This window comes from Emys orbicularis, chromosome 8 (assembly GCF_028017835.1).
Source record: "Emys orbicularis isolate rEmyOrb1 chromosome 8, rEmyOrb1.hap1, whole genome shotgun sequence".
NCBI classification, from domain to species: Eukaryota; Metazoa; Chordata; order Testudines; family Emydidae; genus Emys; species Emys orbicularis.
The window spans coordinates 29,426,812-29,447,914 of record NC_088690.1 but is presented as its reverse complement, the minus strand read 5'-3'; the positions used below and the strand labels follow the sequence as shown (position 1 = coordinate 29,447,914).

The 21,103-nt window shown below is 40.7% G+C and overlaps 1 protein-coding gene across 1 annotated transcript; it reads left to right on the top strand.

Annotated features, from left to right (window-relative positions):
• Positions 1 to 10,565: 10,565 nt before the first annotated feature.
• LOC135882421 (uricase-like) lies at positions 10,566 to 20,267 on the top strand. The gene is made up of 7 exons (XM_065409326.1): positions 10,566 to 10,805; positions 12,031 to 12,147; positions 12,273 to 12,351; positions 16,135 to 16,321; positions 16,977 to 17,100; positions 17,550 to 17,633; positions 20,187 to 20,267. The coding sequence occupies exons 1-7, from the start codon at positions 10,566 to 10,568 to the stop codon at positions 20,265 to 20,267; spliced, it is 912 nt and encodes a 303-aa protein (XP_065265398.1).
• The last annotated feature ends 836 nt before the right edge of the window (positions 20,268 to 21,103 follow it).

Here is a 21,103-nt window from a genome sequence, read left to right as displayed (position 1 = left end):
ACTAATAAAATGTTTCCAATATTCTCTGTCCACTTCTAAAGACAAGAAGTCAATGGATACCAGCTGGTTTGCTGCTGGTAATATTCTCCAGATACACAGCTCTAATGGACAGTTTTCCTTTGAACCCACTGAGCATTTCTTGTGAACATCCTAGGCCATCCAGGGGGTTGGAAGCATTGCAGCCAGCACTTCATGTTGTGATTCTCTGCTGGGTCCAGATACCTCAGTTTTACATGTGCTGCCTTCTTGCCATCTGCTGCCTCTTGTGGTTCGAATTCAGCAAGCTACCATGCTATGCATTATGGGGTGTTTTATATCATGTCTCTTTATGCATATCATGATAAACACACTAAGTGCAAACAACAGGCAACAGAGGGCAGGTGGGATCATCCACTGCTCCCATTTATTACTGGCCCCTCGCTTATGCAGTGACTACCCCTTGTACCATTGTGCTTCTGTTAAGATATCCAGATTCATATGAAAGTTCAGTGAACCATAGGTCAATTCATTCAATCCCCCTTTCCTCATTAAACAGGCCCCAGAAATCAGTTCTTCTTCAAGAAACTCCCTCAAATGCTCTGAGTTGCCTCTCTTGGCATTCTGTACACTTTGCAGTTGAATTCTGGTTTCTGAGGAGGAAAGGGGAAGGAAATCTTTGCCTACTGCTTGTGGTGGATGGGCATTTGCTTTGCAATATCAGCCTCCTCTGCAGACATTTTCCGGGGGTGGGGGAGAAGAGAGAATCAGTCATGTAGACTGAGTGCACATATAGTGAGGTACAGAAATATTAGCAGTGGTGACTGACCATACGCCAGTAATTGATAGTGACAACTCAGAAAAAATTTATAATCCTGCAACAGGGATATGGTCTTGCACCAAAACCCAAGATCTAAAAACAGCTGTACTTCTGAAATATGAATACAAATCTAGGTTAAAATTTTGCAAATGGCCCTTGTCTTTATAATAAGCCCAACCAAAACTTCTAAACCAAACACACCTAGATTTGGAGTGTTGAAAATCCAGAACCAAAGTAAATGGACTGGGCCCATTTCTACTGAAATTGCAAATGAAATGACACTTGTATCTATATTGTATGTATAGATATTAGCATTTCCCCATTTTTTCCTCTAACATATATAGAATATTTCTGTCTGCTGCAGATACATATTGATGAAAGAGAAAGATCATAAACAGAACATTTCATTTGCTCATTTGTGTCTTGGAAATGTATTTTATTCATTTACTTATTTGTTGCAGAAGAGTAAAACACACTAGAATCACTTCTGAGCAATTATGGTTTAAAGTAGGATTATCTCTAAAAAGTATAATTGTGTAAAAAAGGCACCTTCTTTCTCCACAGATCTGCTTGCCTCCCAGTCTGTGTTCAGTCACATTTGTTAGCTCTAGGATCTAATCCAGTGCCCACTAAAGTCAATGGAAAGACTCCCATTGACTTCAGTGACTTCTCATTAACTTCCCCTGAGCAGGCCTATCAAGGGATACATTCACCACTGTGGCAACACATTGTGGCCCACCTGGGGATTAGCTCATGACCAGTCTGAGGCTCCCTCTTTCAGTTTCTTGCTCCATGGTCTGTCTCGCTCTCTGGGGTCAGGTTACTCCCTCTTCATCACTCAGGGTGATTTTCGTGGCTTAGCCCTCTGGCCAGGTAACTTATAGTTTTCCCCTTCAGAGGTAGTATCAAAGTCCCAGTGGATGACCATCTCAGGTAGTCTTCCACTACACTTCTCAGACTATACCACTTCCCCAGGGGCTGATAGGGGAACACAGCCCTTGCACTACTCTGGGTTCCAGCAAGGGACCCCTCTACCCAGGAACTTCAGTCTGCTCATTCCCAGACCTACCTCGCTGCTGTTTCCCTGTGCTCCTTACTACTTCCCTTCCTATCTTCTGACTTACCTCTGGGTTACCAGTAGAGATTCCTCTGCTCCCTATAGCTATTTCACCACTCTGGGATTCTTGCCATAGTCTGTATCTCAAGGCAGGATCTCAGGGCTTGCTCCCTTCTAGAAATCTCCCTTGTCTGTTACCAACTCTCCTCCTCTCTAGGGAGTGACTGCAGAGTTCCTCCCTGCAGCCCTCTCTTAGCACCAACTTCTACTCTATGTCTAGCCCAGCTCTTCCCACAGCTGGGCTTCATCAGCCAGCAAGCCTTATCAGCTCTCACTCTCCTCCAGGTGCAGCCTGTAACAGGGTTAATTGGCCCTTTCTCTCCACTCAGGACTTGTGTGTGTAGGGACCTCATCACAAGGCCACAAATGACAAATATATAGAGCAGGATTTTCTTAGTGCTTTTTTTACTCCTGTTAAGCCTGCAGAACCAGAATAGCTTAAAGAGAGTGAGCTGGATTCTGTTCCTTCTTATGTTTCATCAACAGCATTTTTTACTAAGCACCAACCAGTTACATCTGTGCAAACACACTTAAGGCAATGGGGTTGCACATGTGTTACTGAGGGCTCACTCTAGCAAGCAGAACCTTTATTACTGGCGAAAAGGCCAGAGAAGGAAAGAACAGAGCTTGACTCTTAGAGCCATGATTGAGTTTACTGCACAGGAAGTTTTAAAAAATTATTTTTTACTTGTAAAAAGTTGAGCACTTTTATTGCAGAAATGATTCAGAGACAATAAACACAGAACCTCACAATACCATTTTTCAGAATAGAACTGCACCTGAAGGGGAATCTCCATACTCTCTTTATGTAATGGGTGGGTACAGTGTTTGAGAACTGTGATTCATTCATATCCATCTTTAAGAGTTATTGCAGTTTTGGTGAGGGAAGATCTAGGGTGACCAGACAGCAAGTGTGAAAAATTGGGACAGGGGGTGGGGGTAATAGGAGCCTATATAAGAAAAAGACCCACAAATTGGGACTGTCCCTATAAAATCGGGACATCTGGTCACCCTAGGAAGATCAAGTGTCAGAATTGCATCAGATTGTTGACTCATATTCAATACCTGATCCACTATAACCCTCAGATCCTTTCCAGCAGTACTACCAACTAGCCAATTATTCCCCATTTTGTAGTTGTGCATTTGATTTTTTCCTTCCTAACTGAAGTACTTCGCCCTTATCTTTTATTGAATTCATCTTATTGAATTCAGACCAATTCTCCAATTTGTCAAGGTCATTTTGAATTCTAATCCTGTCCTTCAAAGTGCTTGCAACCCTCCAACCTTGAAAATATTGAATAATACCAGACCCAGGACTGACTCCTGCAGAACACCACTGGATATACCTGCCCAGTCTGACAGTGAACCATTGATAACTACTCTTTTGAGTATGGTGTTTCAACCAGGTGTGCTCCCACTTTATAGTAATTTCATCTAGACTGCATTTGCCTAGTTTGCTTATGAGAATATCCTGTGGGATTGTGTCAAAAGCCTTACTAAAATCAAGTTATATCACGTCTAAAACTTTCTTCCTATCCACTATGCCAGTAACCCTATCAAAGAAGGAAATTAGATTGGTTTAGCATGAGTTGTTCTTGGCAAATCCATGCTGGCTGTTCCTTATCATCCTATTATCCTCTAGGTGCTCATAAACTGATGATTTAATAATTTGTTCCAGTATGTTTCCTGGTATCAAAGTTAGGCTGACTGGTCTATAATTCCCAGGGTCCTCTTTGTTCCAGAGTTTGCGAAGATAATCACTAATGGCGCCGAGATTACTTCAGCTAGTTCCTTAAGTACCTTAGGATGAGTATCATCAGGCCCTGCTGACTTGAATACATCTAATTTATCTAAATATTCTTTAACCTTTCTTTCCCTATTTTGGCTTGTGTTCCTTCTCCCTTGTTGCTAATATTAACTGTATTGAGCAGCTGGTCACCATTAACTTTTTTAGTGAAGAGTGAAGCAGAATAGGCATTAAACACCTCAGCCTTCATGATGTCATCAGTTATCAGCTTTCCTTCCTGGCTAAATAGAGGACCAACACTTTCCTTCATCTTTCTCTTGCTCCCAATGTATTTAAAGAACCTTTTCTTATTGCCTTTTTGTACCTTGCTAGGTGTAAGTCATTTTGTGCCTCAGCTTTTCTGATTTTGTCCCTATATGCATGTGCTATTCTTTTGTATTCTTCCTTAGCAATTTATCAATGTTTCCACTTTTTGTAGGATTCTTTTTTGATTTTCAGGTCTGGGTGGCATGTGAACCACCAGCTTGGGGAGGCTAGCCCCTGGCCCAGCCCCTTCTGCCCAAGGCCCACCCCCGCTGGAGCCCAAAGCCCTCCCCCTGAGGCCACTGCAGCCCTCCCGCCACCCAGCCTTGGGCCACAGGAATGCCCCAGCTACGGAGCGCTGGATGGGCAGGCCGCATGGTCCCCAGTGCCGCAGCGCCAGGTGGGAGACATGGCCCCCTGAGTCCCGGAGTGCTGGGTGGGTGCGGCCCCAGCTGCCTGGAATCCTGGGCCGCAGGCCAGCCCCCCCTTGCCCTAGCCCCAGCCCATGATGGGGGAAGAGCACGGGCGGGAAGCAGGAGTGGGTCTGGGGGCAGAGCGTGGGCAGGGCCACACAGGGCTGTTTGGGGAGGCTCAGCCTCCTGGGCCTGCGATACCTGCTGCCCATGTTTTCAGGTCATTAAAGAGCTTCTGATGGAGCCATGTTGGCCTCTTACTGTTCTTCTGATCTTCCCTTTCTATCTTTCCTTCACATCAGGGTATTTTGTAGTTGTGCCTTTAAAATTGTCTCCTTCAGAAACTGCCATGTCTCTTGAACTCCTTTTTCCCTTAGATTTTCTTCCTGTGGGAGTTTACCTACCAGTTCTCTAGGGTGACCAGATGTCCCGATTTTATAGGGACAGTCCCAATATTTGGGGCTTTTTTTTTATATGGGCTCCTATTACCCCCCACCCCGTCCCGATTTTTCACACTTGCTATCTGGTGACACTACAGTTCTCCGCATTTGTTAAAGTCTGCTTTTTTGAAGTCCATTGTCCTTGTTCTGCTTCTCTCACTCCTTTCTTTCCTTAGAATCATGAAGTCTATTATTTCATGATCACTTTCACCCAAATTGCCTTTCACCCAAATTGTTCAGATTCGCAACCAAGCCTCCATATTGGTCAGAATCAAGTCTAAAATGGCTGTCTCCCTGGTTACTTTCTCCATTTTCTGAAACAAAAAGTTGTCCTCAATATATTCCAAGAACTTATTGGAAATGATGTGTTTTGCCATATTACTTTTCCAACAGATGTCTGGGTAATTAAACCTCCCCCCCCACCACCTTACCAAGTTTTATGTTTTGGATAGTTCTGTTATTTGTTCACAAAAATGCCTTATCCACCTCCTCTAACTGGAACATAGGAAACAATTAAAAATATAGCCAAGATTAACATTCAGTCTCTAACTCACTTCTTTGTGATCAGATATGGGGGGATAGTGACTTTACACTCTGTAGATTATGGACAGTTGTGAAGTTGCTTAGAACTGAAGGGCAAAGAACAGTTGTGCTCAGAACAATAAGGAGGAAACTTTACGTACTAGATTATATAGGTGGAAATACTAGTTATACACATAAGGCTTAATTTTGACACCCAAACTTAGATTGGGCTTGATTATCCACTTCCTTTCTTCTTGTATAGTCTTTTATATGGGTGTAAAATGTGTATAAATTGCAACCACTTTGATCTGATATGATTTTACAACCACTTTGTGCAAGTGTAAATGTTTATGCCAGATGTGAGGCAATGTAATATCAAGGCATCAAGTAGTATGTTATTGTAGAAGTAGTCACCGAGATTCCAATGAGAGTACTCACAGGTTAAAATACTGCTCAGCATGAGTAAGGATGGCAGAATAGGACCCATAGAGATAGTGTAATAATTTTAAATATCTTTTCTATTGGTACTATATTATTTATCATTTTTTATTATTATTTATTATTTGTATTATTGTAGTGCCTAGCAGCCCCAGTCCTGGGCAAGGACCTCACTGTGCTAGGTGCTGTACAAACACAGAAAAAAGACAGTCCTTGCCCCAAAGAGCTTACAATCTAATTCTTAGCAATATTTTAACTGTGTGAAAGGTTTGACTTGACAACAGAAGGCACCCAAATTCATGGGGGCTTCTTGTTCTAGCCAAGCCTGCAGACAATCTGCTCTGCTCTGCTCCATGAACTTCTGTAGACCTGTGTTGGTGCAGATCAATCGATGCATTCCTCCTTTTATTAAAATAAATCTCATCAATTAAGTCACACTATGCTTATAAAAACGTATTTGGGCTCTGGCACTGGTTTCATTTAATTTATATGTTAGAAGGTTTAAGTAAACGTGTTAACAAATGATAATGAAATATGCCTTGCCTTGGATTTATAAGCTTCATAAAGTTGGTTTAATGTTTGCCCCAGGGCACTCTGTGTCATATTGATCTGGAATTTACTCAATTGCCAAGTTTGCATCAAAGAATCCATGTACATGTACTCCAACCCAGTCCCAGGACTCTCTTTTCTTATATACTTTGGTAACTTGTAAAGAACAAACCTTCAACAATGAAGGATTACTAGAAATTATAAATCATCCTATTGGGATGGATAAGCCAACATCCCCTTCTGCTATGTGGCACATGAGAGCTTTGAGTCAGCAGGGCCTCCCGCAGAGAGAACTGTATCCATGAAAATAAACTTCAACTGAAAATATTTTAAAGTATGTACTAAAAGAAATAAAAATATATAAAACAGAAACATATCCACAGTGTGAATCAGTGTTCTGTTATTGCCATTGTGGATGGCAGCCCTACGCAAATTTGTTCCAGAGGAAACATAAATCTTAGGCAACACTCAGCCCTAGTATAAGTGTTTGTAATTCTATTGAAGTTAACAAAATTAAATCCACTTACATTAGGTCTGACTTTGGCCCTTGGTATTCTAGACACATTGAAGCACATCCACTGCTATTTAGAATAGTTTGCAGTGCAATTCTATGCTGAAAAATGACACTCTTATTAAACAGTTCTGCTCTCTGTGTCACGTCTAGCGACAGAAAATAATTTTTACTGTTTTTTACATCTGTTACCTCTTCAGACCTAACATAGCTAGGAGAGAAGGAGCTAGCTTCTATTCCTCCTTGTGCTTCATCAACAGAATTGTTTAGTAAATTTCAATCAGTTACACCTGCAAAAATGTGCAGAAAGCAATGGGGTGGGGGTGGGGGTGGAGGGGTTTCACAGATGTCACTGGGAGTCTAATTCGCCCTGAAGAGCCTTTGTTATGCCTGGGGATGCATGAAAAAGTCCCAGCTTGAGTCTCAGATCCCAGATTGAATTTCCAAGTGTAGTCACCAGAAGATGCATGTTTTTACCAACAAATTGAGCATATTTGATAATGAAATCATTAAGAGACAATAAAAATGTAATCCAAGGTTGCCATTATTACAGTGTTACTTTTCAGAACAAATTTGTACTTTAGCAAACTGTAGCATGCTGTGTATTTACAGACTGTTAACACAGTTTAATCTTCTTCAAACTAGAGTATTCTGTATAGTCAGCAGTAGTTCAGTTGACATGGATATCCCTGATGAAATAAACAGCTCCATCAAATACAGGTTTCCCTAAATACATGCCTACATGGTTATCTAGACTACTTTCTTTGAGTGCTTCATTGCAGTCAGCTACTCATTCATTATTGTTATTATTTATCTATATTACAGTAGACTCCCAAGCACATGCATAGAATGAGGCCTGATTGTGCTAGATATAGTACAAGCATACAGAGGAAACAATCCCTGCTCCAATGAGTTTATCATCTAAGTATAAAAAAGATAGAACAAGTGGGTGTTGCAGACAAACAGAAGAGACGGGCGGGGACACGGGAAAGGAATGAAATTATCAGAGCTGAATGGCTGCTTTAGTCTTTAGCTCTGTGTTGAAGCTGGCACAATCAGCAGATATCACCACTTCCTAGCCCCCCCACAAATCCCCTCAAAACCTCTCTCAACTCTTAGATGGGTACTTCACATAAAGAGACCAATCTGAAGATACATTTGCAGTAGAGGAACTCACAAGGCAGCAAAACTGCAGAGCAGACTGAGCTGGAGAAATCCAAGTTGGTGGCTGCTGGATCCAGGCCCCTTTGGGGAGGAAGGGAGCAGAACAGAGGGATCCCTGTCACTAAAGAAGATTTTGATGAGCTAATTTCCAAGTTTATATCCATAAAATCCTCCCTAGATGCCAAACTGGATGAAATTAAGGCTGATCTCAGTGAAATGGGAAAGACAGTGACTGGTCTGAAAACAGGCATGGGGAGAGAGTGAAAGCATAGGCTTTGTTGTAGAATAGAATTAAACGCTAGGGGGGAAAAAGAGAGCGAGACCTGGTGGAGAAGGTGGACTACATGGAGAAATAACTTAAGGAATAGGGGTCTCCCTGAAGGAGTGTAGAAGAAGGAGGATCCAGTGCAATTTCTAAAGCAGGTTCTATGTATTTTCTTATTCCAAGAAGACAGAGAGATTGAGATAGAGTTCGCAGAACTCTGCATGCTTAAACTGACCAATAGACATGAATTTTTTACTTCACTATTTTGTTAACAAAGAGTAAACTTTAAGATGAGCCAAAGGACTCCCTGTAGTGATGCTATTGGGTCACAAAGTACTGATCTTCCAGGACCATCACTCTAAAAAAAATAAGAAGGGAGCTGGCTGAAGTGACAGTGAAGTCTTCTTTTCAAACTCATTTCACTGAGGACTAGACACAGGTGTAGTATGTAATTTTGCATTTTGATAATTTTTTCAGCCAGACATGCATAAAAAAGTGTTACATTTCCTTTTTAAAGATAACACCCCCCAACTGTTTGGGTAACTTTGAAAGGTGGAGTAGTTTAAAAAAAAAAATCACCCTTGGCCTGATTGGACCAAGTGTGGAAAATGTTAGCCTCAAAAGATAATTTTTGAGTAAGTCCTGGGTGGGTTGTTATAATGAAAGTTACTTTCACCTTCACACTAATCTTTCTTTACTACTAACACCTTAAAATCCATTTACCAAGCCTCCATCCTTGCTCCATTCAAATCATACTTAAGACCCACTTCTGCAGTGTCACAATATCCCTCCCACCCTTCCCCACATTTTTTGGACCAGTAGATGTTTGTATGACTAACGTGAGTAACCATATCCTCATATATTAGTAACATCAGTCTTTGCTGACCATCTCCTTTCCTTGTGTATGTTATAGCCTCACTTGTGTGACAGATCCACCACTTAGACTATAGGGTCTTTGGAGTGGGGACCTGTCATTTACACCTTTTCAGTGAAGTATTCACCCCACTGTTGACACTTTGAAATAATAACTAATAATAATGATAATACATTCTTTTAAATACTTAGTTGGGCTGTTACTAGAAACCTCAGCTGTTACTGAAAGTCAAACATATTTTTAAAGGTAACGGGGGTGGGGGGGAAATGCCAACCAGAAAAAAAATGAATCAACTTAATATGTAGAAGGAAACCCATGCAGAAGAAATAAGTGGGTTCCAGGGAGTTAGCAGCTTTGAAATAATGCAAGAATGCTACTGCTTCTGCTTATATTTTGTTGTTTTACAAATATGGGGAGAGGTTTAAAAGGATTTTTACACCTTTCGGCTGGTTGAATTCATAAATTTTCAGGGGCAAGCCAGAAAATGTTAGTGCAGATCTGAGCCAATGGTGTGGCTTGGCTCTCCAGTGTGAGGGACAGACTGTGATCTCATCTACAGGGAAACAAATCCAGAGCCACTCAGAAAATTCTGTGTAGTCATGTGTCAGACAGGAATATATTAACGTGAAATAGGTGCCTTTTAGTTCGTTCTAGCAGGATCTACACAGAGCAGTTACAGCACAGCACTTTAGTTGGGTCACTTCCTACCACTGCTTTCCTCTCTAGGCTTCTGGCCCCAGATAAGGTAAAAAGAAAAAGAAACCAAACTGTCAGCCCCAACTGGGCTGAACATATAGCCCTGTTCCCTCAGGGGGACTTCTCTGGCACATTTGTCAGGAGCCTTCCAGGTAGGTCTGTCTTCCTCCACAGCCTCCCCCTTCTGAGCTGGGTTGCTCCCTTTTCAACCTTGTCTCCAGTAGTAGTAATAAAATAAAATAAAATAAAATAGAAATAATGAATAATGGGCCTCATTCAGCAATGTTGTAATTCTCCTTTTATAGTGGTGTAACTCCATTGATTTCAGCCTAGTCCTGATTTCAGTGGAGTCACAGCCAATATATATATATATGAGGAGTAACACAGTGGTACATCAGTCCTAATATCTGTAGTGGTATGTTATATCTCCTTTTGTCAAACAGAACATTTGTTCCACACTACAGACAGATTACCTGGGGTGTTTGTACAGTGCCCAAAGCAACAGAGCCCACAATAGCTGAGGTCTTTAGGCACTACTGCAATATAAATGTTGAATACACTAATAATAGTATCTTCTTAAAATGTTTCCTTTCTTCCTGCCAAGATTTCACACCTTCACCATTACTTATTTTAATTATCATAGGTAACGACAAAAATAAAAATATCACCATTTATTGATAAAGAAACAGGTGTTTGATCCAGCTTAACTGGGATCTCCACTGAGTAGAAAATGCATGTGTTCTTATTGCAGAATGAAGATCTGGAAATCTTAAATTCTGAATATGGAAAGAACATGATTAAGCTTCTTCGCATTAGAAGAGATGGCAAGAAACACTGCATTAAAGAAGTGGAGGCTTGTGTACATCTTAGACTGGATTCTGTCAGCGAGTACTCACAGGGAGACAATTCTGCTGTTATCCCTACTGACACCATGAAGAACGCTGTCATTGCTTTGGCAAAATGCAACGGGGTATTCTTTTAAGCTCTTCTACTTAGTATTGTACAGATTGGTATTTGTGATGTTGTCCTGGAATTTATTTGGAAGTAGTCATTGTACTTACTTTTCTGTTGTCATTATACATCAAACCATCCTCCCTCCCCTTTCACTGTCCTGTCCCCTTCCAAAGCTCATCCAGTTCCATAAGCTCTTCTCTAGGCAAAAGGTGAAGAGAGTTTGGGTGAGATCAAAATGCCTTTCATTTGTTTTTCTTCCTCTGTCTGCTTTCCAGTTTGGCACTGAGGTTCCCTTCAAGATTTTGAACTGGGTTTTTTCTTTTTCCAGTACTAATTCTTTATACAGAACATAGACTTTCTCATCTGGTATTTGGTGCACAAATGTGAATAATCTATATTTTATATATTGAAGACATTTTTAGGCTTGGCTGACCTCTCTTATCATGAATGTTTTTTGCATTTGATCAGGCCAGATCCCCTGTGTCTGATACCCCTGAACTTTGGAAAAGTATGAATCCAATTCTGGATATGAATATTGGAATTTGGACCCCTCTTTAGTTTTCGGACAGACTTTTGTCTGATAAAGCCAGCACTGTTTTCACACCTGTCTTCGGGTACCTTTGTAATAGGACAGCTGGTGCACTGTTTAATAAAATAATAATATATAATAATAATACCTAGCTCTTATATGGTGCTTTCCATCAGTAGATTGCAAAGTGCTTTACAAAGAAGGTAAGTATCACTACCCGCAGTTTAGTTTCATCAGCTAGTCTTTTAATGTCCTAATTCTATATAGCCTAATTATGTCATACTATGTACCAAGTTCTCAGTCCAATTAATGAAATCCCATCTTTAGCTTTTATCCTTGTTCAGTTCTTATTATTGAATCAGAGCACCCACCCAGAGTGTTTTGACATTATATCTTCTAAGGGTCAGGTTCTAGTAGTGACTTTTTTCCATCCAGTGATTCCAGCTTGCTCTGTCCTTTCCTTGATGTGAGTCCTACTTTATGTAAGGCATAAGGGATCTCTGACAAAATATGACTTTTTAGCTCCTATTGAAATTTAGAGTGCATTTTGCTCAGGTGTTTGACAGACATTGTCTTTATACACCCAGAACTGAATGGCCTCCATATTGGCCACAAAATCCATTTTTATCCACAACATTTACAGTGATCTGGACCTGTATGCTAATATACATTATGTAACTGGTGCCCTCTAAGATGTTATTTGTTTTCTTAGATTGAAACTATAGAACAATTTGCCCTGGATATCTGCAATCACTTCATTTCCTCATATTGTCATGTGGTGTACGTCAAGGCGTATATTCAAGAGGCACCATGGCGGCGTGTAGAACAGGTATATAAAAATGCTAGTATAATGCAGTACATATATTCTGGATAATTGTTTCTCTCAGTTCATTTTTTAAAAGTTATACTACAGTGCACTGCAGTTTTACTTATATGTGTGTTTTTAATCTGTAGAATGGAGTTCCCCATGCCCATTCCTTTATCTTTGTTCCTGAAGGAATTCGCTTTTGTGAAGTTGAACAGTGTCAGGATGGTGAGTAAATAATTTATAATTTTCCAGCAGCATCATTACTTCTTCCTTAATGTCTCTATTGATTCAAAACAGACAGGTTTAGGGATAGTAGCAGGAGTTAAAGGGCTTAGGACACAGTCAAAGGTTCCTTGTAGCGCTAAAACAAAGAAAGCGGCACATAAAAAGTTTTTACTATGGATCTGATCCTGTGTCCTTGTTCACAGAATCATGGGTGAGCAAGTAATGTGGGATCCAGACTTCTATTTATAGAGTTCTCCTAAACACATAATAATTACAATTGTTCACAAAGCACTAATACTTCATAAACTGACAGGACTTAATTGTCTTCTGAAAATAAGCTGCTTAAACTAATACACTGTAGTATAGCCTACAATTTGACTATTAGTATTACACTAACAGTCAATATTCATCCAAAGACAGAAAATTTAAGTCCAACTGCCTAGTTTCCATTAACACTGCAAAGCCCCATGGATAAGCCCTGGCTTTATTTTTAAAAAGATGCAATTTCAGCATTACAAATCAGGCCCAACTGTCAGAAGGACCTCAGCCTAACCTCTAAAATTGCACCCATACCTCTGTGCAAGCAATTTTTCATGTGTAAACATTCAAATGTGTGCGTGCAAATGCTGTATTTCTTGCATAACCAAAACGTCCATTGACTTCAGTCAGAGTTTTGGAATACTTAAGAAATGCAGGATTTAAGGCTGTATTTGAATATGTCAATTAGGATATTATGTGTCTGACTACTAATCTGAATGTATAAATTCCAGTTTACTGCTGTGACTGCCAACAAGAGTGCCAGTTAGAGCCAAATGTGTTGGTATTTTAGGTGATATGGAGATGTAATGCTGGGAATTGGACTGAAATCACTATAGTGTAAAGCACAATGGGACTACAGTTTCTAGGCACTACTCAGATACAAATACTAACAACAGACTCCTTAACTACAGAACAACCACCACTAGATAGTAGCAACCCTTAATTGCTGATGACTGAGGCAGGATTCAAACTTGTAACCTAGAGATAAAAGGCTCTGTAGCCCATTACCAATCCTATGAAACATCCAAACTCCTTCCTGTTTCACAGTTTTGTTAGACCTAGAAAGAAATTGGCCATGCTGCTACCAGGGGCTTTTCTTGCGGCCACAGCCTCCTGGGCAGTGATTGTGTAACCCACACACCTCCTGGGTGTTCTGTCCAATCTAGTGGCACCGAAACTACTGAGAGAGAGAGAGAGATATTAACGAGTTTGCTCTACAGCCTTAGCTAACAGCCATATGGCTTTTAGCTCATGCAGTAGAAGCTCATGCACTAAGCTCCAGAGGCCCCAGGTTCGATCCCACCTGCCGACAACCGGGGTCTGTTGGTATTACAAGTGGGGGCTCGTCCAGGATTTTAACTGGGAAGTCTCTGAAGCTCAGGACACGCTTCCTCAGCTAGGGGAAGTATGTAACCCTCCTGAGTGTGGTGTTCTGTCCCATCTAGTGGCACCAAGCCCACGGGAGAGAGTAATAGTAATAGCATAAAATAGGATATTGATAAACATTGCATAGGAGCTCAGACATTATTGTAATGAGTTTAAGATGATAGATAATTTGAAAATCACTGAGATAGAATAAAAATAGACCTCATGATTAGAATAGGTGAGATATTATTTTTATACAAAAAATGTCAAATTTTAGTAAAACAATCAACCGCCCCAAACAATAACAACCCCCCCCCAAAAAAAAACGACACAAAAACATATTTTTGTTTTTCTGCAAAAATGGTGCAACAAAATCTCAGTATTTTATGTGGAGCACAAACAGTTTTCATGAAAAATGTTGTTTGGTTGAAAACTCAATTATCTGTCAAAAACAGTTTTGATGGAAAACTTCCAACCATCCCGTACTCACAATGCCATTTTTACACAATCATTTTTCAGAGTGTAAGCACCCTTCAAAGACTATACCCCATTGCCATTGCCCTGAGCCATCCATTCCCTACCAGCAGAAAGAAATTTATCCTTATCTGGTTTAGAAGAACAGACTCCCTTTTGGACCTGTAGCGTCTCAGTTTTGGAGACATCTTGGTGTAGTTTCAAGGTTGGTGTCGCATGCTTTACATATGTCATATTGCTATGTATGTGGGGCATGTGCTTCTCCAGGGCTTAAAAAAATGAAATACCTCTCAACTGTCACTAGTGATAATTCTTAAGTATCTTAGGGTATGTCTACACTACCCTCTGGATCGGCGGGCAGTGATCGATCCAGCGGGGATCGATTTATCGCGTCTAGTCTAGATGCGATAAATCAACCCCTGAGCGCTCTCCTGTTGACTCCTGTACAGACGCTCCCCGGGTTATGCAAACACGACTTACGCAAATCCGCACTTACAGAAAAAGTTTCGTAAGTTCCCTAAGCTTCCCCCCCCGCGCGTAATTGTCGGGTATACGTCCCCGTTTTACGCAAAATTCAACTTACACAAGGCATTCCAGAATGGAATGCTTGTGTAAGTCAGGGAGCGTCTGTACTCTAGCACCACGAGAGGTGCAGGCAGAGTCGATGGGGGAGCGGCAGCAGTCGACACACCACCGTGAAGACACCACGGTAAGTCAATCTAAGTACGTTGACTTCAGCTACGTTATTCACGTAGTTGATGTTGCGTAACTTAGATCGATCCCCCCCCCAGTGTGGACCAGGGCTAAATGGAAAGCCTTATGACAGATCAACCATTCAAACCTGAAAGAGGTTTAATTGTTACCTGAGATCAAACAAACAACTAGCTTCTCTTGCTCAGAAAAATCTTAGTCCTATAGTGAAACAAAACATAATCAAAAGGATTAGACATCTGAAACATCCCAGGGTGGTCACAGACTCATAGACTTTAAGGCCACAAGGGATGATCATGATAATCTAGTCTGACCTCCTGCAGATTGCAGGCCCATAGAACCTCACCCACCCACTCCTGTAGCAGGCCCATAAACTCTGGCTGAGTTACTGAAGTCCTGAAATCATCAGTTAGATCCTGAGCATGTGGAGGCCTGGGAAAGAATTCTCTGTAGTAACTCAGAGCCCTCCCCTCTAGTGTCCCATGTCTGGTCATTGGAGATATTTGCTAATAGCAGTTGCAGATGGGCCATGCAAGCAATGCCATCATACCTTCCACTCCCTATACTTGTGAAGTGCAGTCTTAAAACAAGTTAGGTTTTTTGCCCTCATTACACCGCTTGGAAAGCACTGACGGTTAGAAACCTTCATCAAATTTCAAACCTAAACTTGATCTTGTCCAATTTATATCCATTGCACCAACATTGGCCCTTAACTTATATAACTCATCTCCCTCCCTGGTGTTTATCCCTCTGATGTATTTATAAAGAGCAATCATATCTCCCTTCATCCTTTGTTTTGTTAGGCTAAACAAGCCAAACTCCTTAAGTTTCCTCTCATTCAAAAAATCTTCTCAAATTAAAAAGTCAAGAAATCTGGGTGGTATTGAGATAGGTATGATCTTTTTACTGACTTTAATGGGGCTTGGATCAGGAGCACGTCTCTCCTTAGAGGAAGGGCTTAGCACCTTTCAGGATCAAATGCTAACTTCTAATGTTTAGAAGTTGGATATCAGCTACCTAAGTGTGTGTAGAAAATAATTTTTAACAATACCTATGTATCACACAAATACATACAATTGCAGCTTGGGGTGACTGCTGTATGGCTATGGAACTGACCTTTCCCCCGCCAAAGAGTTCCCGTCTTCCTGCATGAATTGGAGCTCACCTTTTCTTTCTGATATTTTTGGATCACAGGCTGTCCACTTATTTCTTCTGGAATTAAAGATCTGAAACTTAAGAAAACAACACAGTCTGGCTTTGAAGGCTTCCACAGGGACAAATACACCACACTGCCTGAGACGACCGACAGGGTTTTAAGTGCAGAACTATTCTGCAAGTGGTGCTATGGCAAGTGCCAAGATATTGACTTTGACTGTGTATGGTACGTACTGAATTGAATCATGTCTGCTGGCAAATGTATTATCCTAGACTCCCTCTAAAGAAACAAACCAAAAACCTTCCACGTGCAGTAGGCACTGCACAGACTGTGCCCAAAAAGCAACCGCAGTTTGCTTTTTGTTACAATTAAAACTGCCTTATTTAAATTCTCTGGGCCTGATTTTCACAGCTGCTGAGCACCCACAGCTCCCATTGACTTCAGCTGAAGTTATGAGTGTTCAAGTGTTTCTGAAAATAAGGCTCTGAGTGGTAGATTGTCAGTTGGTGTAAACTGGCGTAGCTCCAATGTGGAGTTGTGTCAATTTACACCAGCTGATGATCTGGACTGAGCAGTTTGTATTTGAATCCAGAGCACCGCCGCAAAATATGAAGTTGCATCAAATCTGTTAAACCTTAAATAACATGCTTATTTGCAGAATTGTAAGATTGGGGGTAGGAAGGCTGGGGAGAAATTGGGGGAAGTGGCAGGGGAGTGGGCTTAGTATAAACCTTGTGTTATATCTGGTGTTAGGAAGATGCAGAAAACTACAATAATAACCAAACAAAATATTAGAGAGAAAAAAAGACAAGCATAACAGCAATTAATAAAATGCTTCATCGGTAATTTTAGATCTTTACTTTCATACAATATTTTTAAGGGATATTGTTCACGAGAGTGTCCTTGAGGCATTTTCTGGGCCACCTGACTGTGGGGAATACTCACCCTCTTACCAGAAGACTGTCAATGATATTCAGATGCTCATCCTGGCAAGAGTTCCTCAGGTATCTTTTTCACCATTTAATATTTAGCTCATAAAATAAATACAGTAGTGCGGTCCACTGAGAAGCTCAGGCTGAGCCCATGTGAGTTATATGTTAATTGGTCTAGATAAACTAAGTAAAACATGAAACTGCCTGAAGACGCAGCTAGCCAGTTTTGAAAACTGAGAATGCACACAAAATACCAACCCGGTGAGGTGCAGAGCACTTCCTGTCAAGATAATGGGAGTGAAGGGCACTCAGCACTTCACAGGAGTAGGTTCAGAAAGAAAAGGAAAAAATGCTACAGAATAATGTTCAAGTGTTTCTAAAATGGGTCTATTTTATCCTCTCCGCTCCCCTTCCTTTTGTGATCGTTCAATTGTTTTTCTTTACAACTAATGAAAAATTTATTAGATTGTCATGTTTGAAAGTAGCGTGACCAATTGTGGACACCATTTTTATGGTTTCAGATAGAGGAGACTGAAATCATCTTGAACAACATTCACTATTTTGTCACAGACTTGAAGAAACTGGGATTGACCAATGAAAAGGAGGTGAGGAGATGTTTAAAATATTAAACGTACAGAATCATCTGTACAGGCACAGTACCCAGATAACGTCTGTGCAATAGAATTAAGGGATCAATCATCACAATATGAGGCTAAGGGTGGGGAAAGGGAAGTGTCTCTGTCCCTGTCCCATAAAGTTCAATCTCTTCTCACTTATACTGCTGTAAATTGAAAGTAAAGCCATTGAGGTCAGCAAGCCAATTCTTGACCCCAGTGTGGCTCATTTGTACTGCTCTGGTCTTGCAAAGGGGCTATAAAAACTAGTTTAACTGGCTTCCTATGCATTCCCTCTGGTGATGTAGGGCCAGTGTATTGACTGGTGAAGGAAAGGGGGTGTGGTCAGAGCACTGCAGTATTAACTGATATGTCTCAAAATGCAGTTATAAACAAGGAATCTTGACTGAGTCGGTCTGTTTCTGGTGGAGTCCCACAGATTTCGGTTCTTGGCCTTACACTATTTAACATTTTTATCAATGACTTGGAAGAAAACATAAAATCACCACTGATAGTTTCCAGATGATTCAAAAATTGGGGGAATTGCAAATAATGAAGAGGACAGAATACTAATTCAGAGTGATCTGGATCGCTTGGTAAACTGGGCGCAAGCAAACAATATGCATTTTAATACGACTAAACATAAATGTATACATCTAGGAACAAATAATGTAGGAAATATTTACAGGATGGGGGATTCCTGAGAAGCAATGTCTCTGAAAAAGATTTGGTGGTTGTGGTGGATAATCAGCTGAACATGAGCTCTCAGTGCGACACTGTGGCCAAAAGAGCTAATGCAAGCCTGGGATGCCTAAACAGGGGAATCTTGAGTAGTAGAGAAGTTATATTTAATAGGCAGCAGGTTTAAAACAAACAAAAGGAAGTATTTCTTCACACAATGCATAGTCAACCTGTGGAACTCTTTGCCAGAGAATATTGTGAAGGCCAAGACTAACAAAGGGTTCAAAAAAGAATTAGATAAATTCATGGAGGATAGGTCCATCGATGTCTATTAGCCAGGATGGGCAGGGGTGGTGTCCCTAACCTCTGTTTGCCAGAAGCTGGGAATGGGCGACAGGGGATAGATCACTTGATGATTACCTGTTCTGTTCATTCCCTCTGAAGCACCTGGCATTGGCCACCATTGGAAGACAGGATATTGGGCTAGATGGACCTTTGGTCTGAGCCAGTATGGCCATTCTTATGTTCTTACATTACCTCTGTGTTTGGCAGTGGTGTGACCACTGCTGGAATGCTGTGTCCAGTTCTAGTGCCCACAATTAAAGAAGGATGATGATAAATTGGGGAGGGTTCCTAAAAGAGCCGTGAGAATTATTAAAGGATTAGAAAACATGCCTTAAAGAGAGAGGCCACGTCTACACATACAGGACTGCAGTGGTGCAACTGCGCCGCTGCAGCGCGTCTGGTGAAGATGCTCTATGCCAAAGGGAAAGAGCTCTCCCATCAGCATACTAAAACCTCCATGAACAGCAGAAACGATGTCAGCATGGCTTATTCACACCCCTGAGCAACATAAATTATGCCGACATAAGCTGTAGTGTAGACATACCCATGGACTCAAAGAGCTCAATCTATTTATCTTAACAAAGACAAAGTTAAGTGGTGTCTTGATTACAGTCTACAAGTATTTACATAGGAAACAAATATTTAATAGTGGGCTCTTCAGTCTAGCAGAGAAAGGTATAACACAACCCCGTGGCTAGAAGTTGAAGCTAGACAAATTCAGACTGGAAATAAGGTATAAATTTATAACAGTGAGGGTAATTAACCATAGGAACAATTTACTAAGGGACATGGTGGATTCTCCATTGCTGACAATTGTTAAAGCAAGATTGGATGTTTTTCGAAAAGATCTGCTTTAGGAATTATTTTGGGGAAGTGCTACGGCCTGTGTTATACAGGAGGTCAGACTAGATTATCACAATGGTCCCTTCTTGTCTTGGTATCTATGAATTTTTTCCAGAATTCAACAGCTGCCAGAACACCCCTCTGATATTTTGTTGCAGCTGGGAACAAGTTAGAACTGGGCACAACTCACGAATTTTGTGCGGGGCAAGGATGGAAAGTGGTGTAAAACATTTATACACCTTTCCCTCAGTGGCTCTTGTGCTGCCCAGGTCCAGCTGAGGAGCTGACCTGATGAAGTTACACTGATGCAAACTGGGTATAAGTGAGAAGATAATCAGGCTATTTGATTTTATGATTGCCACTTTTGATAGAGGAATGGATTAGTCTTCCCTTGTTCTCTGTTCTCCTCAGGTCTGAGTCCCGTTCCCTCACTACTCTTATCCTGGCATCCTTTGAATAGCCAGGATAGGTCTGCTCCTGCTCCCATTTAAGTCCATAGCAAATGTCCCAATTGACTTCAATAACGTCAGGAATAGTTCCTGTGGGCTTGATCTTATGATGGGTTGAGTGCCCTCAGGTTCTAATGGATATTGATTTTAGTTCTATGATACCTCTGAAGCTAACGGATACTCCAGCTGGAGAAGAGTTATTTATGTGTATGTCATTTATGTTCAGGTTCTGATCCCAGTGGACACTCCCTATGGTTCTTGTACATGCGTACTCCGTAGGAAGAAGTGCTTAGAAGAGCAAGCCTAAAATACAAGAGATGAGAAGCAATGTCAGTGAATTGGATGGATGTTTCAACAGGGGACAAACTAAACATTTGGGCTCCATTCACACATATAAGATGAATTTACCATGTGGCTTTCGTTTCAGAATGTATCCATTCCACTCATTGATCTTTTTGTATATTGCCTGATCTGGGCCTCCACAAATTACAGAGATTGGGATTTTGAAAGGAGCCTAAGGAATTCAGATTTCCAAATCCCATTGAATCTCCATAGGATTTGTGTACATAATTCTCTTGGGCTCCTTTGAAAATCCCAGCAAGAAATATTAAAATCAGTTCATTAGAAAAGAACTATTTTCAGGCGTATGATGAAAGTTTCAGTTAACGTCTCTAATGTGCTTTACTCATTTAAAATCCTAAATAGGTTCTATAAATTATTATTTATTAATGTTTGTGCATTAGTGCATTGTATTAACAAAATTAATGTATAATCACATTAGGTGGTGTAAACTGGCATGACTTCAGTGGATTACACTAATTTACACAGCCGAGGGTCTGCTTCAATATTGTAAATTTAATAAGGCAGAATTATTACTTGTATTTCCAATGCAAATTAAAATGGACCCAGCTTTCTTCAAGAAGCAAATGATGAAATAAAACAAAATTCTACCTACCTATATATTATATCTTCTTTACAATATTAATAGTACAGATGTGGACTAATTTCTATGTAAGTATTCCGATTACACAGTTGCCACATTATTGCTAATCAAATAAACAGCTGTGGGGAGGGGATTATGCAGCTGTATAATTACTTTTGTGTTAATCACTGAAATGTTTAAAGGTATTGGGCTATCTCTGT